Genomic DNA, 20,591 nt, shown 5'->3' on the forward strand with positions numbered 1-20,591 from the left:
GCGGCCGCGGCCCCGCGGCCCGGGCTGCGCCGCCACCGCCGAGGGCTGCCCCGAGCCCGCCCTGCTGCGCGCCGCCGAGAGAGCCGCCCAGTTCGCGGGGGACGACTTCGCCTACGCCGGCCCCGAGCTGGGCGGCGGCGCCCTGGGGGTGCAGCTCACCTGCGACGTCAAGCCAGGTGCGGGCGGCCTGAGGGGGGCCGGGAGGGCGGGAGGGTTCCCCCGGGGTCGCTGCAGGCCGCGGCGGCTCGGCGTGGGTGGCCGGCCGGGAGCCGTCGTCGCCGGGCGCTGGGTCGCCTCACGTCTGGCGGGAGCGGGCTGAGCCCAGGGGCTTGAGCGCCTCAGGGAGCCCGGCCACAGGGGCGCCCGGCGGGTACAGGGGGTCTCAGCTTTGGGAGGGGAGTCCGCGCTGGTCTCTGCGGTGTGAGGGGTGTGAGAGCTGCCCCGGCTCCTCTCCCCTTCCTCTCCCCTCTGCACACACACGTCCCCATAGGAGACCCACGGCAAGTGAAACGTGGCAAAACTCTTTTTAGCGCTGTTTTTTAAACAAGCGCAAGACCTCTAACCATCTCTCTCTTCACAGTCTGGTATTTCTGGGGGTTTTCATTTATAGCAACATTGTACAATGCTTCAGTGGGGGGTGTGTGTAGGTTCCACACCCAGGATGAACAGTCTGGTGCCACTGCTAAGAAACCTGCTGCTGCTGACATTGCCTCCTGTAATAGCCAGCAAAAAAGAAACCCAAAACCACAAAAACCCCCAAAGAAATTGCAGAGCGTCTCTAACTGCACATCATTCAAAGCATTTGTCTGCCAGTTGACAAGAGCACGGCTCAGGTCAGCTCAGTGTCCCCATAGGAAGCCAGGTATGTCTGTGGTTATACTCCCAGGTCAGCAGAACATGTTCTGTAATTGCCTGGGATATGTGGAATTACCCACACGAAAAGCACCAGCAGATCTTTAATGACCATAAAGCAGTTCAGGTTCTGATTTAATGCCTTATCTGAAAGATATAAAATGTATGAGGAAGGGTGATTTATTGTGTTCCCCATTGACGTTGAAGCTAATGGGAAGCACGAAAAAGGTCATTTAAACTTTGTCACATCCATGTGGCTAATCTGAGGGCTGTGGCTGCTTCAGACACCAGAGCACATGCCAAGCCTCCCTACCAACTTCTGCTTAGTGAAGTGACATCTCCAAAGTAGACTCCAACACTTAGAGGTGATTCCAGTCCCAGGGCTGACATTTAACCCCTGCTGTGCCTAGGGCAGTGACACTGCCTGTCTCCGTCTTGCTTGATATTGCTCCCAGGTGTCATGTAAATCCTCTGTATGCTCCATGACCAAAGGTGGACAGAAAACAGAGAAATCAGTATGGTTAGCCTCAATTTTCTCTGCTTCTGTTCATACTCTTTGTACTGTAATCATAACTGCCGTGCCTACCTTCTGCAAAAGGACCCAGGATATTTGCATTTTCTTTGTCCTTACCAAAATCAATCTCTGTGTAATACAAGCTCTGGCAAATAATAAGGGCATTCTGCATGGACAGAAGAGACTAATACTACTTGGATGGTGCTGAAAGCAGACATGCTGTATCTTCGCGAAGGTCTTACAAAGAGCATCCAGCTCAGTATGACTTCTTTTTCCAAACATCTTCTTATTTTTTGGCTGTCTTTAGAGGACACGGATCAGTCTGTACTGCCCAGTCTCCAGTACCATCAGCACTTCCAGCTAACATGGTGAGTTTCGTGCACCCTTTATCTCCTAGGCCTTGGGGTTAGGTCCTCTGTCCCCTTGGATGTGGGTCAAAGTAAAACAGAATAAGGGAAATTAAAGCAAAGAGTCAGGGAGTGAAGATTTTGGAGATTTTGGAGACTTGACACAGAGTTCACTCTACTCTTCCAATTTTACGCTCTTTGCAGGCCTGGTGCTGGATGAAGTCTTGGAGGAACAGATGTGTGGTTAGAAGTTTCTTTTAACAAAATCCTTGAATGCATCAGGAATGGATTATACCTTATGGCCAGTGGCAGCCCTGGATTTGTGCATTCATCTCCTTCCAGTGGCAGAGAGAAGCATCTTACCTGTTGGAGGAAAAGCAGTGTACAGCACCGCCCGCTAAACTGCGTAATCTCATGGAAGGCACTGTCAGCATGGAAGCACCCATTGAGTAAACCTGTGATAACACTTCAGCTTCCATGGGGGAGAAAGAGTTTTCAGGTGAGGACAACTGCATGGTCCAAAGTTCTCCCATCTCACTGGTTTTGCCTAGTGGCCAGCAAGAGACACTGGTTGGCACCAGCCCACACACCAGACCCACCAATCATGGCTGCAGTTGGTGTGGATGAGACCTGCTGTAGACATACTTCTGTCCACACTGGACTTCTCTACATGTTTTGCCCATTCCAAAGACTGGACCCACGCCTCCACAAGGCAGCTTTCTCTCCTAGGAGTGGAAGAATAGCATACTGGATTCATCAACAACTTGCAGAAATTCCATGTTCTTGGCATCAGGAACAAAAAAAATAAGACATGCTGACAGTCTTTGGTTTCCTTCAAAGTCAGTGTACAGTATTTGCTGTGCCTGCAGCCTCTTAACATTCCCTGCATTTACCTGAGACCTTCTCTGGAACACAGGTTAGTGGGTTCCCTGCATTAGTGCGGAGAATACCTTGTTCAGTCCTCATTGCAGCTGGAGTGGTGGGTCTTGGAAATGAGCACAGGACTTCTAGAACAAACGGAACAACAAAATGTGATAATCGGACATTTAATTAGGGGGAATGTGTTTATAGTTGTCTGGGGAGAGCTGCTGCTCAAACAGCATGCAGTGAACTCGACAGGGCAAATGCAGGTAAGCATCATGAAGAGAGTACTGCAGTTTTAGTCTTCTAAAGAGCCCTGCTAGGGGAGACAGCTCACTCAAGAGCTGTGCCCAGTCTGTGTGGTGGAAATGGTGTCTTTCCTGCCATGAAATTTTGTGGATAAATCTCATTATGCAGGTGTGGCAGGAATCTGTCTTACAGATGTGTAGTAATGATGTAACTTCATGATGGTGTAACTTCATGAAGAAGAACTATAATCAGGGAGAACTGCCCATGGTGGTCAGTAGCATGTGGAGACCAGCAAGGGTCCCTTCTGGAGGAAATCTAGGAACCTCTTGAGTGCAGTGATAAATAAGTTGCAGAGAGGCTTAGCTGAGCTCCAGGAGTCTCTGGGGTTAGTCAGAGTGCACAAAGTTGCCTCTAGTACTCAGAGTGGCTGCCGTGTGTTCACAGTCCTGTGCAGTCTCTTGTGAGATGAGGCTGCTCCATGTGCTCAGCATGAGATGTACGTGAGCAGGAGGCAAAGAAAATACTTTTTTTCCTGTGCACAATACGTCTTGTGCATGACTGCAGGGTGATGTCTATACATTTTATGGACAGCGCAGGTGTATGCCTTTAGCCCAGGCAATTATGCATTTTTTTTTAGCCTCCAGGAACTTGTAACACAGTTGGAAAGAATACAAGTTTAAGAATACCTGTCACTCTACATCCTCACCTATCCTCCTGGTTCTTCCTCAGTTAATCACCCCAAAAGATGAGGTTTCTCTGGCAGCCTTGTGCAGACAATTAGTTTTGAGGATTTCTAGTGTTTTTAGGTCAAATATAAAGGTATAGTTAATTCCTGGTAGAATAAAGAAACAGAAGGTGGTCTGGCCCTTCAGTTTCACATCTAAAGTCCTGTAGCTGAAAATAAGAGGAAACCATCTATCCAAGAAGAAACAGGTCAGTGACTGTTCCTGTCTTTCTGTTGGTTTTAGGGGAACATTTCTACCTGGTTATCATTTCAGCATGTCACTTTAGGGCCAGCTGCATGGGGTGTTTCTTTGCCGTTGCCATCTCCTCAGACAGCAGAGGAGCTGGAATACGCTGCCTCAGTGACCCTAAGGCCATTTTTCTGCCTGTATTAATTCACCACCCCCAGGTGGAGACCTGATATCAGCCCTCCAAGATACAGGCCAGTATCAGGGGCTCTAGCTGATTCCCAGCCCTGTGTCTATGTTTGCAGGCTCATCTGCATGAGGCAGGTGACTTACTCCACCAGCTGCCTGCCAGAAACAGCACAGCCCTTCTGTGGGGACACGGAACATCTTCATCATCTTTTCAGCCAGCACCACAGCTACTACCTAAAAAGCTCCTGCCAACTGCAGCTGAACCACCACTTCTGTTTACTTCACCAGGTGAAGATGCTGGCATGCAGACTTGCACTTCTTTTCAAATCACGTGAGCCCATTCCTCTGCAAGATTGCCACTGCTATTTCTCAGCAGCACCCTGGGTGCACCTTACTTCAGATGAAGGACTGGCATCCCAAAAGAAGGAACGCACACGACCTGGTTTTGTTCTCTTATCATTTTGTATTCCTCTATGTTTCTCTCCTCACTCATTAATACCTATTAAATCCTTCATTTTTCCTACCAGACCCATTGTGCTGTTGTTTTCTTTTGGGCAAACTTCTCTGCAGCTGCAAAACACCTGCATTTGGGCAAAATAATGTGCAGCTGGAATCTTACTTGGCACACCTGGTGAACAACGTTGTAGGGTTTCATGTTGTTGTGATCTGCAATGAGCAGTGCCTGCAGCCCACTGCTTTCTCATCTCCTGTGGTTACCAGGAGTGACTGGCACTATCAGATGGCCCTGTGCTCTCTGGTGCCAATCAAGATCTCACCTTTCCTTCCTCACAGTAGGATGCTGCCTGCTTTTAGCCTCTGCCCCTTCTGCGGTGGCAGATGGTGTCTGAGTGGCAGGTTCACCAGGGAAAAGTAGCAGAGGTTTGTATGTGGTACTGTGTTTGCACCATGGATTGATCCTGGAAGCATGGAGTGGCTTTTTGCAAAACAGCCCTTGCCGTGGCTATGTGTGGCGTGCGTGTGCAAGGATGGTAACATAGCGTCTGTGGCCATGGGGACATTTGAGTGTGGCTGGTGAGTGTACCTGTTCGATGCTTGTCTGGCCAATGTGGAACGGTACGTCAGTGGGATTGCTGGCATCTGCTAATGTGTAAGCACCACTTGCAGTGGAATTCTTGTCATTTTAGATGTCTGTGATAGAGACATCCCCATCTGACATGTTCACCATGCCTTACCTTTATATAGCTAATGGAAGAAACAAGGCCACATTTAGGGCACTCTGCATCTGAGCTATTTTAGACGTCTCCTTCAGAATTCTTCTGGCAAACAAGATATCCCTTCTGTTTCCTTAAATGTAGTTTGTTTTCAGTAGAGTCTTCTCTTTCATGCAAGAGCTTTGTTATGCTCTCTGTTGTTCTGACATTGTGAACTGCCAGTAGCACCGACTCCACTACTGTGCAGTGAAGGGCCTCTTCTACTGGTAAGTGTAAGTTTTGTCATAGTACTGTGAAATGGATAAAAATGAGAGAAAAAAACAGTCACAAATAACTGTTTAGGGCCCGTATGCTCACCAGCTGAGCCTTCGACAGGCAGAAGGAGCAAAGCTCCTTGAGTGACTGGAATGTAGCTGTTGTTACAAAGCTCTGTAAGGCCGTTTAGGGCAGAGGTAATAGAAAGCTGGTCCATCATGCGAGTAAGCTCCATTGCAGTACGTAGTTAAAATTATAGCTATTGTTACTGCCAAAAAGTCAGTTACTGTCTGAAGACAAGGCTCCTTAAGTACATGCTTAAAAATGAGATCTACTTTGTGTCTACCCTGTGTTCAATCAGGGCTTTAGTTAACCTTTCTTTGCTCTAATAATTTTGCTCGTGTGTGTGTGAGAAAAGCCCAGATTCCCAGAACGGGAAGAGCCCAATAAAGCTGTCTTATAAGAGTTTGTATTCTCCCTGTCTATAAATTTGTGATGGCTGGAATAATTCAAAATGTTCCTGTTACTGGTCTCTGAATCTCAGCCACTGAGAGCTGGAGGAAAAGTGGTTTTGGAAAAAAGTGGTTTGGTAATACATCCTTGACTATAGGATTCACTCACAGTTCCCCAGGGACAATTTCCTGGTGCAGCCAGACTTTTCCTTCCCTCTGTGAAGGTTATTTCTTTTTTCCTTTTTTCGTTGAGAAGGAGGGTCGAAAGGCCTAGAGTTTAATGCTGTTACTTTGATTACTATTTGTTCTGTACAAACCTGGATTTGTTAACGTTTCAAGCTTAAAATCAAGATCATCTCTTTCTGATGTTACTGTTAAAGGCAGACATGCACACAGCTTATTTGACAGTAAATGTGATGGCTGTTAGTACTATGTCGAGTTTCCTAGGGGAATGCATTTAGATTTTAGGCTTTCCGGTATCGTAAGAATATTCTGCTCATTATTTGCTATGTTTATATTATGTTTATGGATAACTGTATGGCAGTACTAGCATAGAGCCCTGTTCTCACATGTGGTCCCAGCATGTAAGAAACAATATTAATGTAGGACAAGAAGATGAAGTCCCTCTCAGAAAACTTACAGAGACATCTACTGAGAAACAATTAAGTAGCAGTAGTCAACATGGTAGACAAAGCCTCAATATGCCAGCTTTCATAAGCTTATTTTTCTAGGTGCATATGCTTTATTTGGCCAGGTAGGGGCCACACTTTTCCTCACAGACTTTCCATCTGCTTTGAAGCCATAGCTCTTACTGATGCATGGGGTAGTCCTTTTGCACTGTGTTGTCACTTGTAAAGCCAAAATAACTTGTGAAGGCAAAGACCTGCGTTCCTCTGCCTGTATTCTCGGTTGTAAGCCAGACTTCTCAGAGCACAAATTTTGTGAAAAGGAATTTGTTCATCTCTTTCCAGCCTCGAGCACAAATGGAGCCCATGTAGGTTGATGAAAAATCTTAATAGGCAATCACAGTGTGCTTGTAGCTGTCTTGCTGCCCAGTATCTGGCAAACATATGGGCTAATTTCAGGCAAATTTGACAATGGGCAGAGGTATTAAAAGTAGGCAAGGTGGTATAAACTTTGTAAGAGGTGATTGAAGAGAGGAGAGAGTGGAATATAAGCATGTGAAAGTTTGCCTCTGTCTGTTAATCCTATCAGCTGGTAGGACAAAAGCAGCTTGGTTGGTGCTCTGTATTCTGAAGAAGAGGTGGTGCTACTTCTTTAATCAGTCAAATGTAATATAGCACAGTTATTTGGTTTCTTTTTTTTTTTAACCCTCCGAACCTGAAAAGTCCTCCCTACAGTCTCATACTGTAGCAGCATCATATGTTAGATGTACCTTGCTGCCCTTTTGTGAACTTTTCAAGTTCTTCTGTGCCCTTTTTTGAGATGGCGAACCAGGACTGCATGTTGTATTAAAGATGCTCTATTGATTAACAGAATGTCATAATGATACATTCTCTTCTGTGTTCCTCTTCTAATCAGTCTTAGCATTTTATTTGCCTTTTTGACCTCTGTTGGGCACTGAACTCTGATGATTACATGGCTCTGTAGCCCAACATCCGTATCTAGATATATTACCTCAAGATCGTTTTCAAGTGGTAATAATAATCTACAAGTACAACATTTAATATAAAACACTTCGATTTTTTTTTCAGTGGGTGCTTCATTTCACCTTTATCTCCTTTGAGTTTCTTTTTGCCATTTTATTGCTGCTATCATAGACTCTTCTTGTAGCTCTTTGCAATTGACCCTTTTACTACCCTTAATGACTTAGTATTCTCAGCAAGTTTTATCACCTTATTTTATCGCCTTTACAGTGAAAATTGGCCATTTACTCTTTACTGTATTTGAACACGTACATAAGAATGATTAATCTGTTATTGAAACCTAGTGATGATCAAGCCCCATGCTTCAGGGCATAAATTAATTACGACTTTTTAAATGTCTACAGCTATAAATGCTGCTGCTTATGAAATGGATGACCTTGTGGTCCTATTGTGGTAAGGGCTACAAAGATAGTAAAGGAACTGGCTTTATCATGACTTGAATTTAGTGAGAATTTTCATGAACGTATTAAAATTTGAATGCCTTTGAAGAAATAATACAACAAACTGGAAAATTACTTTTCTTGGACAATAATCGACCATTTGTATTTCAGGAGAAAATGAAGTTCCATCTGAAGATGCCCTAATACTACAGCTGCACCTTGCAAAAGGGCATGAGAAATTTACTGAAATGCTAAAAAGCCAACAGCAGATCATTGTCGATTTGCAGCAAAAACTTGCTGAACAGCAGCAGATATTGGTTAGCCAGCAACGGGAGATTCTTGAGCAGCAAAGAAAAATGTATGAGCAAATGGATCTGATCAAAGTCCAGTATGGCATGCTTTTTGATACAGTGAAACAAATGTCATTTCAGAGTTTGCAAGAAGATATTCAAAATTATTTTGAAAGTCATCTTCAAGGACTTCAGAACCAGGTCAGAAATCATCTCCAGAAGTCATACTCTGTGCATAAAGTAGAAGTGGATGCAAAAGTGATTAATGTTGGGGAGTCTTTGCTGGACTGTGGCCTTTGTGAAAGTGACGAATTTTGCAATTTCCAAAAGACACCTTCACAATGTGAAAAATGCACATTGTGTCCTGCTGGTTTTTTCCAAATGGCTGAGTGTTCTGCAAACTCTGATCGGATTTGCCAGGTGAAATATAATTCTGTGTCTTTCAATTATTGCTTATGAAGTATTGTGTTGGATATAGTGGGATAACATTCTGGAAATACCTACTTAGTGAGCTAGAGAGATGCAGTTTGAAGAATGTGCTTTGCCACATTATAGCACTTCAAAGTCAGTCTTTTGTGGGTTTTGTCTTTACTGTTTACTGCTCTAAATGGGGCACTAGTTTGTGCCTGCTGGGTATGATGCTTTCCCAAACCTGATGGGTGGCAGGACTTTTATTTTTTTCATAATGGTAGGAAAGGACATACTAAAACATTCATGCATGCTAAATTTGTTTATTTGATCCCAGTCCATTCTACAGGAACTTCTAGACATCTCTGAAAAGTAGAGGAAAGCTTTACTGAGCAAAACTAGAGGTCAGATATTTACTTGCAAGTTTTGAAACAAAAGCTGTCAGTTAAAACAAATGTAAAAACTAGTTCCAGCTTAAATATAGCATACTAACACATAAAAAAACTAGAACACAAATGTTTTTATTATTAAATGCATTTTATTATAAAATACATTTTATTATACAATACAAAAACAGCATGTAAGGAAAATAAGATGGTTCTTTGGTCACTTTGTCTTGTTTAGAGAACCTAAGATATATGGGGAAACTGATATTTAAAGCAGTGTCCTGTTTGCCAAGTGTTGCCCCCAATTCTTAGCTTAATATGAGCCTGAACAGCTGGTGACCTAAGCCCAAGATACTGAGAGGAGAACTTGAAAGAGTCTGTTCAGTTCCCTCTCTGCTAGCCTCAGTTTTCTTTAATGCTAGCATTTAAATGCAAATGTAGCATGTTATTCTTTCCCTTCTGCCTTCTGTAGGGTGAAAGGAGGGCTTGTTGGCAGGATGTACTACTTAATCATTTACCTTTCTTGTGTGTTTTTCGGTTAGCACCTTTTTCCCTGACTAAGTGTCTTTAAGAGCCTTTTCTAACACTCTCTTAATTGTCACAATGCCCTGAAGGCCAATCAAGTGATGCATTGCTCTCAGGGTTGTGGTACTGTCTTACAGATCACACATTCTAACAAGGACTAGTTGTACAACCAATCCATTTAGCTTGTCATCTGCACACTACTAGCTTTCTGTGGACACCGCACAGTCTTTTTGGATACCTTGTTAAAACAGGTGACAAATCCAAAATAAGTTGTCTTGTTCCAACACACTTATGAGATCAGCCCCCTCTCCATCCCCAGACATGCCTTTTGCTGGCAGATGGGTGTCACAGAGCCTGAAGAAGTGCCTGTCTCAAATTTAAGTTGTTGCGTTAAAGGGTTTCAATACGATTCTTGTGATTTACAGGACAGAGATGAATGCACCGAATCTCCAAGCATTTGTGGTGAGAGGATAAAATGCCTGAATACTCCAGGTAAGTTCTATTCTCTGATAATGAAAGAATGAAGGTAATTAGATCCTCAGGAACAGACCAAAGAGATAGATAAGGACTGAGGCCTAGATGTTTGTGAGTCATGACACGCTCAGCTTGATGGAGTCAAAGGGGTTGGAAAACACTGAGCTCTAAGTTGATAGCAGTTCTTGTGGACAGTGGGCTACTCTGGACATAATATCCACTAGGAGCATTGGATGGTTCCTTTTACCTTATTTTCCTGGGGTTTTGTATGCTCTGGTTTTAATTTTCACTTATGACCTGACTTTCTTCTTGTTTATGCTGGTGCAAATGGGTTCAAAATCAAAGATATTATTCCTAATGGAGAAAAATAGTTGTCATTTTCCTTCTGCTGCACTAGGGTAGATCTTTGATTTGATCTAATGAAGGTTCTTATAAGGCCTCCCTCAATCAATCTTACTCTCCTTTAGCAACAATATTGTCAAATATTGAGGAACTATCAACAGTTTCCCTCATTTGCAGGGGCTTGGGGGAATTTTTCAGACATTTAAGAACAGATTTGACTGGAGTTCTGCACTGCAGACATCACCTTCATTACTTCTCATGGCAGTCGGACACAAAAGATCAAAATTAATAGACATACTGAGCAAAAGAGCGTGGCCTTTCTGAGGGGCAAGGGCTATTTTCAGCTGTTTATGGGTGATTCTGTGCTATTCCTGGTACCTATTGGTCCTAGAAAAGGGTTAAAAGAGGACATGAGCTCACTTACATTCTCCTTACCTCCTCTGTGCAGGAACTGTGGTGGGTTGGGTGGTATTACTACAGATACCACAGGAGACTGGAAATGATTAGAGGAAGAAAACACTTAGTGTTGCTTTATGTCTAGAGGGAGGAAGAAAACACTTAGTGTTGCTTTATGTGTACAATGCAATAGAGGAGGAACCATCAGTCTTAAAAAAGAAACAAGACACTTTTAGACAGCCTTAGTGGTGGGCAGTTAGAGGCAAGACAGCTTAGGGCACAAAAATTGAGGCAGAGCATTGAAAAGTTGTAAGGCATTGTCTCTTCCATAGTAAGAGACTGAGTTTGGTTGAGTCAATGGTTTTGTGGAAGGAAGCCCACAAGGCTCTAGCCCGAGGAAAGGAGAGCCACCAATGTGGTAGTCATTTGGTGTTGCTTTAGTCTGTGGCTTGGAAGAGGGAAGGCTGTAACGAATTTATCCAGTGGGCTCTGTGGTGGGGAGACCCAGACCAAGAGTGAGTCTATACAACTGCTGGAGGAAAGCAAAATACTACCAAGAAACAAGCAGTGGTGGTGTGTCAGATCACAGAAAGGTAGTAGCAATGTATCTGAAAGGAAAGGACTCTTCCCTTGATTCCTCCAGTTCTAATGGTGGCTTGTAAAGATGGGAAAGCAAACTATTTCCCATCACCTGGATCAGGAATCAGTGTCCTGTCAATGTCGTTCCCATCTGTCATGGAAGTGAGATAATTCTTTTTATTTTTTATTTGAGAGGACTGATACTTTGAGCCTGTCTGTTCATGATGGCTCGTTGTCTTATACAAGTGCAATTAACTTGTCAAAAGGGAGGCTGAAACTGAGTGTCTGTTTTGGGTAATGTAGGGGAGATAGGGATTTAATCCGACATATGAGTTCCAGATGTTGTATGTGGCTTCTTGAGCTGCACGCAAAGGTTGTTGCATCTGTAGCAACTCATGTTCACTGTACAGTGTGAAGGGAGACAGAACAAATAACAATAAAGAAACATGCAACTAGGAGCCTCTCTTTCTTCACCCTTCCACTTCACTCTACATCATACTTTCTTCCCCTGCTGTTTTTTCTTGCTTTTATCTAGGATGAGAGTTGTTAGGCTATTTGATTAAAGGCTGGTCATCAAGGAGCAATGACAGTTGAAAGAACCCAATCAGCGAAAATGGAGTTCAGTGCTTCGATTCCTTCTTAGACAATCACAGGAGAGTGGTCAGACTGTTGTCTTTGGTGTGAACCCACCAGGTGGGTTCAACCAAAGTCGATCTCCTCAGAATGCCATGCAAGCTAAAGAGGACTTACTGTACAACTTAGCGTGAGATGTAAGGAGAAGAGGAGTGAGAACATAGACAGATAGCCCTGATTTGTAATTAGCTCTGTTGCTTTGTGATGATCCAAATCTGACATAGAGGGTTTAAAAAGAGATGGATTCCCATGCTTAATCTGTTTGAATGTCAAGTTTGCATCAGGCAGTTATGAGTAGTAACAGCAGAAAAATATATGCATGGCTTACTCTAATTGCCTTGAAATTGCCTGGCCTTTGTGGATGGTGAGGGCTGGTGAATGTGCAATCATGATGTGCTATGATTTGCTGCTTGACCTCTTCTGGGCAAAGGGCAGGATGCTGCTCTTGCCACTGTGTCCACAGTATAAAGCAGCCTGTGTCACCTATTTGAAGTACATGCCGGGGGTATACCTGCTGCAGATTAGTGGTTAACAAAAGACTAGACAGCAAATTGGTGAGAGTTGTCATCACATGTATTTGAAACACCTGATATGTACAAAGATCCTTAAATATACATTGAAATATTTTAAAGAAGCAAATAGCATAGAAGTATTTCTAGGCACTACTGCGAGTCTTCTCTGCTCAGTGAACCAGCTGTATTTGTGTACTCAATAGCATTTCTCAGTGGTGGAGGAGCCATGGATAAGAGAAATAGAACTGGTTAAGAAGTGTCATGTAAGCAATTACACTGTGGTTAAAACTGATTTCAAAAGCAAAGTTTGTCTGGAATTTTTTTGTCTGTATTCTCTAGAATGTTCTTAGCTGAAAAAATGTGATTTTATTTACTTGGCTTTCAGGGGTAACAAAGTGTTAAGTTTCTCTTGACTGTTTTCTAATAGAAAAATCTGCAGTGAACTCTTGAGAAAATGATACCTGTTCTCACAAGGAATGCTCTCACATCATAAATTGTATAGTCCTACCTATCAGTGTTAGTGGAGAATCATCACATAAGTGAATGAAACATAAATAAACAAAGAGATATGAGGGTGAATATATAAAGCCTTTATAAATTAACACAGTGTCTGCTGTTCTCTGATGAACAATGTAGTATCAGAATTGAATTTTAGCCAATATTGTGACCTCCCTTGTGGGCCAGGTGTGTGTACACTGCTCTGTCTTGCAGTTTGCATTATGGGTGGTGTGCTTTTCTGTTTGCATCAGCAGGCTGCGTAGCCAGCTCCACCGTGGGGTTAGCAATGGAGAAAAATGGCTTGTTGGGGTCCATGTCAAATTCTTGTAGTCCCAGTCTCAGAGCAAATTCCAGCCCAGATATAGCAACTTTCTAGCTGAGGAATAAATCAAATATATGACACAATATTTAGATAGTAAAGAATATTTAAGAAGAGCTCTAAGAATGATGATTATTGAGTTTTGATTATGGTGGTAAAAAAGCAGGAGAGAGTGCATTAGCAATTAAGCTTTGAGGCCCAGGTTATTCTTTAGGATGCCTCAAATCTTTTATGTTGATTTAGAACCTGAAGGCTCCGTGCACAAAGGTTTTGGGCACCGGTTGCTACAGCTGGAGGCATTGGCAGCTGGCGGTGCTCTTGGAAAATTGCCATAGAAAATTACAGGCCTTTTTAAAAACCTGCTCTTTGGGTGTGCGTTCTTTGATCTACCGAGGTCATGGTGTACCATTTAGCAGCACAAAATTGCTTTATGTCAAATAAAGTAATTTCAAGTGGCACCTCTAGATATTCTCTTTACTGTTTGCAGCAGTGTTTTATTTTAACTTTAGACTGTCACAACCACTGCTGTCCTGTCTTGTAGGGCAGTGGTTTTCCACATTTTTAATGTGTGGACTTCGGCATAATGATGTTACAGCTGCTGTTTACAATTTTGTTTTTCCTACTTATCTCTTGGAGATTCTTTTATGACTGTACAGAGAATGCCCAGGGTCCATGTCCCTTGAGTTGCAAAGCACTGCTTTAGCAATCACAGCCACAGCAGTGATGTGCCATAACATGGCTGGGCAGGCAGAGCACATTTCTCCTTGTATAGGGGAACTCTTCAGTAGTTGAAAGTATCTTTGGTGCTCAGCACACGAGTTAGTCAGTGTGCTTTTCACCTAGGGGAACAGAGAGAAGGCCCTACCAGCAATATAATTGTCAGGGTTTGGTTAGAATTGCCCCTGTGCAGCCCTATTTTGCTCCTTTCCCACTCTAGACCACTGGATTCTACTTGGACAAGGTGAGTTACCTCTAGTATTTCCTCTGTTTGCTCTCAAGGATCCTTTAATAGCACAAAGTGATCTAAAATCATAATTGTCTTCTGTTGTCTCTCTTTTGATCAGATGTATTATCAAATATACTTGATAGGTCGAGCTGTAGAGTTCTTAGATTTATTGTTTTAAAGGTATGACAGTAAAAGTTGTCTGTTTCCTGTAAACAGGTGGTTTCCGATGCCTTGGAATTGCTGAGAAAGATGCAGCTTTGGGACTGTGTGGAGAGGAGTATTTCTTTAATAAGGAAATGCAAGAATGCCAGGCGTGTTTAAAATGTGAAGAGGGAATGGTGGCTGTGCCTTGCTCCACTGTCAGTGATACGATTTGTTCAGCAACCAGTGAAAACAAGCTCTCAGAGTCTTGGGCTGCAAACATCATCCTGCCCTCCGTGAAGTCCAGCATCTCTCAGGTCTACTCCGGCTTGAACTTGAAGATAAAGGGAAAGCTTCCCTGTGAAATCCTATCCGTTGAAGATAACAGCCTGGTATTTAGGCAACACGGGCTGTTGTGGACTGACCTAAATTTTGCAGTGAAGCACAACTGCAGGAATTTTTTGCAACTTTCCTTAAAGCTAAACGGCAGTGAGGAAGGCTATGAACTGAGCGGTGTTCGCATTGAACAGCCAGAAGGGAAGTATTTCCAGAGCACTAGTTTAAGCACTGCTGCTGAAGTGGAGCCCAGCCAAACTCTTTCTGTGTATTTGAGGAGCCCCAATCAATTCTGCAACCAGAGTAAAGACTTAAATATTTATGATCTTAATACCCCACTCAGTTTGTTTTGGTTGTCCCACGACACAGGTGCTGTGGCGCTCAGTGCACAGATGTCCACAGCAATACATTACCAAACCAACTATCGACCTACCTTTAAAATAGTATCTGTTTCTGACCCTTACATGCTAAGTTTATCTCATGATGGCAGAGCTATAAAGTTCACTGAAACCGGTGTTGTCAAATTTGTATTCCACCAAGCATTGTATTCCATGGGTCATACGTGTGTCCGGGAGGGCTTCTCTTTAATTTCTTATATCAATAGGAATGGCACCAACAGAGAATTAATGAATGTATTTAAATCTGGCGTAAATTACAGAGACACATCAATATCTGCTGCCGGGGCCACAAAAGTTGGTGCTGGAGATCTGATTAGCTTTGAGATACTTTCTCCTGCACAGTGTAATGTTCGGTATTTTGGAGATAGTTCTGGAATTAGTATGTTTAGCCTCATCTGGATCCCTTCAGCAGTTTCTAGTGCCATATCAGCCACAGTTTCTGTTACGGGTCTGCCTACAGGAGCTGTGAGAAACAAGTTACTGGATTTCACCCAGGTCTCATCCAATGAGAAGCAGATACAGCTGGTTTCTTCTGGACAGCTTGCTCACAAGTATTTCATTTTTACTGAAAAGGGAGTTGCCAGCCTTGCGTTTAACTTAAAGCTAATCCACTCATGCAATGTGCTCAAAATGACTCTCAATCAGTTGACCAGGGATCACATGCAGCCCACGGCGATTGCTCAGCAGATTGGAGGTCAGATGCCAGAGGGAAGCATATGGACCAGCGTGTCCCTCCGTGCGTCTTTTGAAGTACATAATGGAACACTGATATCAGTTTCTCTTGACTGTGTGCGTGGAAGGATCAATCAGATCACTCGTGAACAGGGAACCAGTATATCTATATTATGGATTTCATCTTAATTTATGTACAGTGAGGGCAGCACAGAACTGGGGTTTAAATTGCATTTGGATTCTACTCTGATTCTACACGTATTTGACACCTTATACTGTGTTGACATGGGCAGGTTGTCCCACTAAAATGCTCTCAATTTTAGGAATATTTAACTATAATCTTAATTGAATGATCAGTATTTAAAGAAAAGAGAGCTTTCAGTGCTCCAAGTTTTACTTCTTTTAACATCTTCAGGCAGGGGAACTTTGCATTCAGGTCAAACTCTCTTATTTTTAATAAAGCAGTCTCTTAAAATGGGTTATTTCTGGACCACAAGAAATTGCAGGTGAAGGTGAATACATACCTTTTAGTACTGCAACTGAAAGCAGCGCAGCCAAATAATGGAAACCTGCTTTTAGTTTCTTCACTGCAGCAGGCTAATAGCAAGACTAAATGCACTTTGAGGCTAATTTGTCTACATCTTATAAAATGCTGTGCTTCCTATAAATGCAGAGAACATGCCTCGAACTAGAGGCTATACTGTGGTGACACTGGAGTATACATGCTTAGCATTATAGAAATGGACATGAGTCAAAAATTGAACATTCTTTTTACAAAATATAGTAATTGCTGTCAGCAAAAACATTAGACATAATGACTGTTCTAATTTAATTTGGAAATCTGCATTTGAGTAATTGGGGAAGGTTCTTCCCCATTTTTAGTTTTTGCCTCTGAAAAGTTACAGGATGAAAAGGGAGGAATTCTATGCTAAGAAGTAACATTATGTAGGAGCAAAGAAATGAGTATTAAAAGAATGTCTTGAAAATGAGACTTTGGAAATTAAGCAAATTTTTATTTAGTTTCTTACAAATCAAAAAATATTTTTCTGACCAAAAAGGAACACCATTCACAAACATACTTATTTTGCTGAACAGGTACTTATTTTAAAAAGGTTGTTGTTATTTTTTTTCTTAAATCACTCAGTTAATTCAAAAAAGATATATTCAGTGACACTGATTTTTATCTTCTTCCAATTCTTCCATCAAACTGTTCTTTTTCTAATCTATGTCGAGTGTTCTCTCTCATTTTCTCCTTTCTCCTCAACAAATGCTGCTTCACCCTCCATTCTCATTTCTTTTGTTAGGAGTCAAGTCATGCCCTGTCACGTAGCTCAACACTTTCCAGCCTTCTTTGACCATCCCTACTAAAGAACAGGTGTATGTATGTCACATATGCAATTAGAGAATAGTGACATTAATAAGGCACTCGAGGGCTGCCTTATATCAAACTTATTGAAAGAAGGAATACTATGCACGATTTAACTTTAATGTAGATGTCTGCCTGAGTATGTATATCTAAAATATATGCACTTCCCTCTGCTCTTCACCTGTTTTGGGGTTTGTCACACTGCTTTTGCTGTTTAGTTTCCTCCTATAGTTTTCTCTGGAAGCGCAAACTCCTATTTTTACTTGTAACTTTCTAACTGCATCCTTAACACTTGCAGTTCCCTTTCCCTCATCCTTTTTTCTTCAAGTTTATCCTGAAAGGTATGCAGGCTTTGGACAAGTTGCTCTCCTGCTCCAAATGGCAAACAGCAGTTTTTCTTGCTTTCAGCTGCAAAGGCTGAGCAGTCCATCACAAGATACCTCACTGGACGTTGTGTTGAAGCTGGCATAAGTGTGCAAACCACAGTAAATTCAATCCCAGTGTCCCTGAAGTCTGTGACAGAGGTCTCGGTGCCTCTGTGTAACCAGGCTCATTCGTTCTTGCAAGGACGTAAGGAAGGACAGAGTAAAGCTAATATTAACGATGTTCAACATTTGTGAAATATTGTTCCAGAAGATATTTTGTAGTGGTAGAGGAAGACTTCTGGAATGAGAACACGTGTATCTATTATGTACAGAAGAGTTGCGTTATCTGTGTGTGGAGGAGTTTTTCTGGATACTTCACTCTGGAAGTCTACTGAGATTGAACAAAGATGAAATGGCACAGGAGTTAAACTTTTCTGACATATCCATCTGCTTAGTAAGGCAAACTAGTGAAATGATTCCTAGGTGATATCAAGGGCACCATATATTCTCAAACTCCTCTCTATAAAGAGGTGATTTCGTGAGAATGAGGTCAAAGGGCTTTTTCCTCACAGAAGCAGGTAGCTCATTTCTGTACAAGGATGCACAGGACATAAAGAGGAGCTCTGCAGAGAGCAGGCCTGGGTAAAAAAAGTAAGACTAAAGTAAGACTTCAGGGGAAGACAGCTGAAAAGTTTTGTTTTAGAGGAAGTTAAGAAAGTCACTTTCTCACAGACAAACCCCCTTACTTTTCTGTTTTGCTCAATGCAGTTCTGTTAAAGGCTGCCACTCCCCAGTATAATGACAACTTAAGAGCCATTCTGGATTTAAACCTGTGTAGCAGATCTCAGAATCTGATGTTAGACATAATCTGATACCTCTTTAGCAAAGTCCAGATGTTACTTGAATATAATGAGCACTTGCCTATGTATGGTATACAACAAACCTAATGGCATAATTTGTATGAGTATGCTTTATTTGAGCGAGATTGTGGTGTCAGTGGAATTGCTTGAATATGGAAGAGGCTGATGCTCAAATCCTGTATTACGCACGTTGGTGGTAGTTGCATTTCAATGCACCGTTATTAAGGGATGCAGGAACTACCAGGGAGAACATTATTACAAGTGAACATTATCACAGCTAAGGGAGATTGCAGAGTATGAATTCTTTAGTGTAGTAAGTCTTCTCTGAGGATTTTGGGAGGAGTGCCCATAGTTGCCCTTAAGTTCAGAGTAGATTTTTAGACGCACAATGGCAGAAATGCAGTATTTTGCACCCTTCTGGTGGTGATAATGCATCTATTACTGTTTTGCTAATGTCATCTGTGATAAGGTACTCACATGATTGAAAAAAAAGTCTTATTAAATATGTAGTATTAACTGTAAGTTGCAGCAAGCTTAGACTTATTTCAAGCAAGAAAAGGCTGATCATTTGAGCCTCTTCTGCATCCCTCCCTTTTGGAAAAAAAAAAAAGCCTGAATCCATAGTTCAGGCCACTGGCTGACCTTGGTTATAGTAACACGAATGTGAAGTGTGTGTGTTGGAATCAGTGTGGTTTTATGATAGTCTAATTAATGGCACAGTATATAGCCTTTGCATCTATGACAATGATATATATTGCCTCATACCATGCAACGTTAAGTGGTGCACTATGATCCTAAATAAGATGAAGTTCATGAGGCATCAGACAATATACAATGAATGCTAATTTTATGGCACTTAACCCATTTGCTGTAATAAATTGCATGTTGTATTGACAGGTATATCTTATTAATTATATTTACAACCTTTAAAACTTTTTAAATTCATTTTTTCATATGGTTTCTTTCTATTAGTAGCACAATAGTAATACTGTGAAGTATGGAATTAATTAAAACCTTTTCTTTTGCATCTTTTGATACCACATTCACAAATACGGTTAAAATAGCTGGAGATTAGTCTCTCCAGTCCTTTCTGCCAGAGAGCGTTTCCAGTGGGGGTATTCATAAAGTAAGAGTATGGGGCTGACAGAATCTAGCTGTACAGAAAGAGTTGAAGTTAATACATCCAGGAAGGCAGGTGGTTATTTCATTTATGTTCTGGCAATAATGGGCAACAAGGTTGTTAGAGAAAACATGACCATTAAAGGAGGAAAATAATTTAGATTGTATAGTGCTGCTCATACTAGAGGAAAAAGGATTTGGCTTACAAAGACCTGCATTGATTTGTATTGTGAAACATTTTGAAAATTCAAAGATTTTACCTGAATATATTTTATTACCTATATGAATGTTTTGTGCTTTCTATGGAGTCAAAACTGGGCAGAATATGTTAAATATATTTTAATATTGTGAATGCTTCCTCTGTTGTGTGGTCTCTGCAGATTGGAGTACACTGTGAAAACTACACTAGTTTCAAATGGTGCTTTTTTATGAAATTTCCTACTTTGAAATATTACTTTGTTTCACAAATACTGTTTAGACACTTGCCTCTGTTAATATTATATTGTAATATGTTTTAAGAGAACTTTACTGAAATAAATAAAACAATAAGGCTTCATTGGTGTTTATGTTCTGTTCTGAGGAAGGCTAATTGCCGCTGTTGTGATTTTTACCACTGACTCTTTTGGGGCCAGGATTTATTTCACGGCTGTTACCCGAATTGATTACCTGTGTTTGCTGAAGTGTTAAGCGTTAAACAAGGTCAGTAATAGCACACATTTTTAGAGGTGATCTAGTCTGCCTGTTCCCACTGTTGGAACTGTACATCTGAGAAGATGAAAATGGCATTTGATGGTACTACACTAATAAATACTTGTGTCAGAAAAGCAGTACAGTTTATCTTGGTCATTGCTGTGGTCACCATAGTAATGCAGAGAAGAAAAATGAGAATACTTTTGGTTTTTTGAAGAAGAAATGTGTACTGCCTTGGTGCTTCATAGAATCTCTGTTGAATGTGGAAACTTTGATAATGGCGGGGGGGTTATCCTGGTCAGACCTCTGCAGTAGCCCAGCTGGGCTTTTCTCAGGGTCTGTGCAAGTTAAAGCTCGTGTATTCTCAGTAGAGATGCTTTACAATTATTTTAAATTACACACCTGCATTCTTTTATTAGTTATTGTTTATTAGAACTGAATGAAAGAGAAGTGCTACCAAATGACTTCTGTAGGGATAATTTTTAAA

The 20,591-nt window shown here is 41.8% G+C and overlaps 1 protein-coding gene across 1 annotated transcript; it reads left to right on the plus strand.

Annotated features, from left to right (window-relative positions):
- The first annotated feature begins 48 nt into the window (after nt 1-48).
- On the plus strand, nt 49-19,968 carry LOC106890478. Its single transcript, XM_014946338.1, has 4 exons — nt 49-176; nt 8,021-8,559; nt 9,884-9,950; nt 14,374-19,968. The coding sequence occupies exons 2-4, from the start codon at nt 8,098-8,100 to the stop codon at nt 15,891-15,893; spliced, it is 2,049 nt and encodes a 682-aa protein (XP_014801824.1). The 5' UTR covers nt 49-176; nt 8,021-8,097; the 3' UTR covers nt 15,894-19,968.
- Nucleotides 19,969-20,591: the final 623 nt, after the last annotated feature.

Source organism: Calidris pugnax, unplaced genomic scaffold (genome assembly GCF_001431845.1).
Source record: "Calidris pugnax isolate Ruff unplaced genomic scaffold, ASM143184v1 scaffold19, whole genome shotgun sequence".
In the NCBI taxonomy this organism is placed as follows: domain Eukaryota; kingdom Metazoa; phylum Chordata; class Aves; order Charadriiformes; family Scolopacidae; genus Calidris; species Calidris pugnax.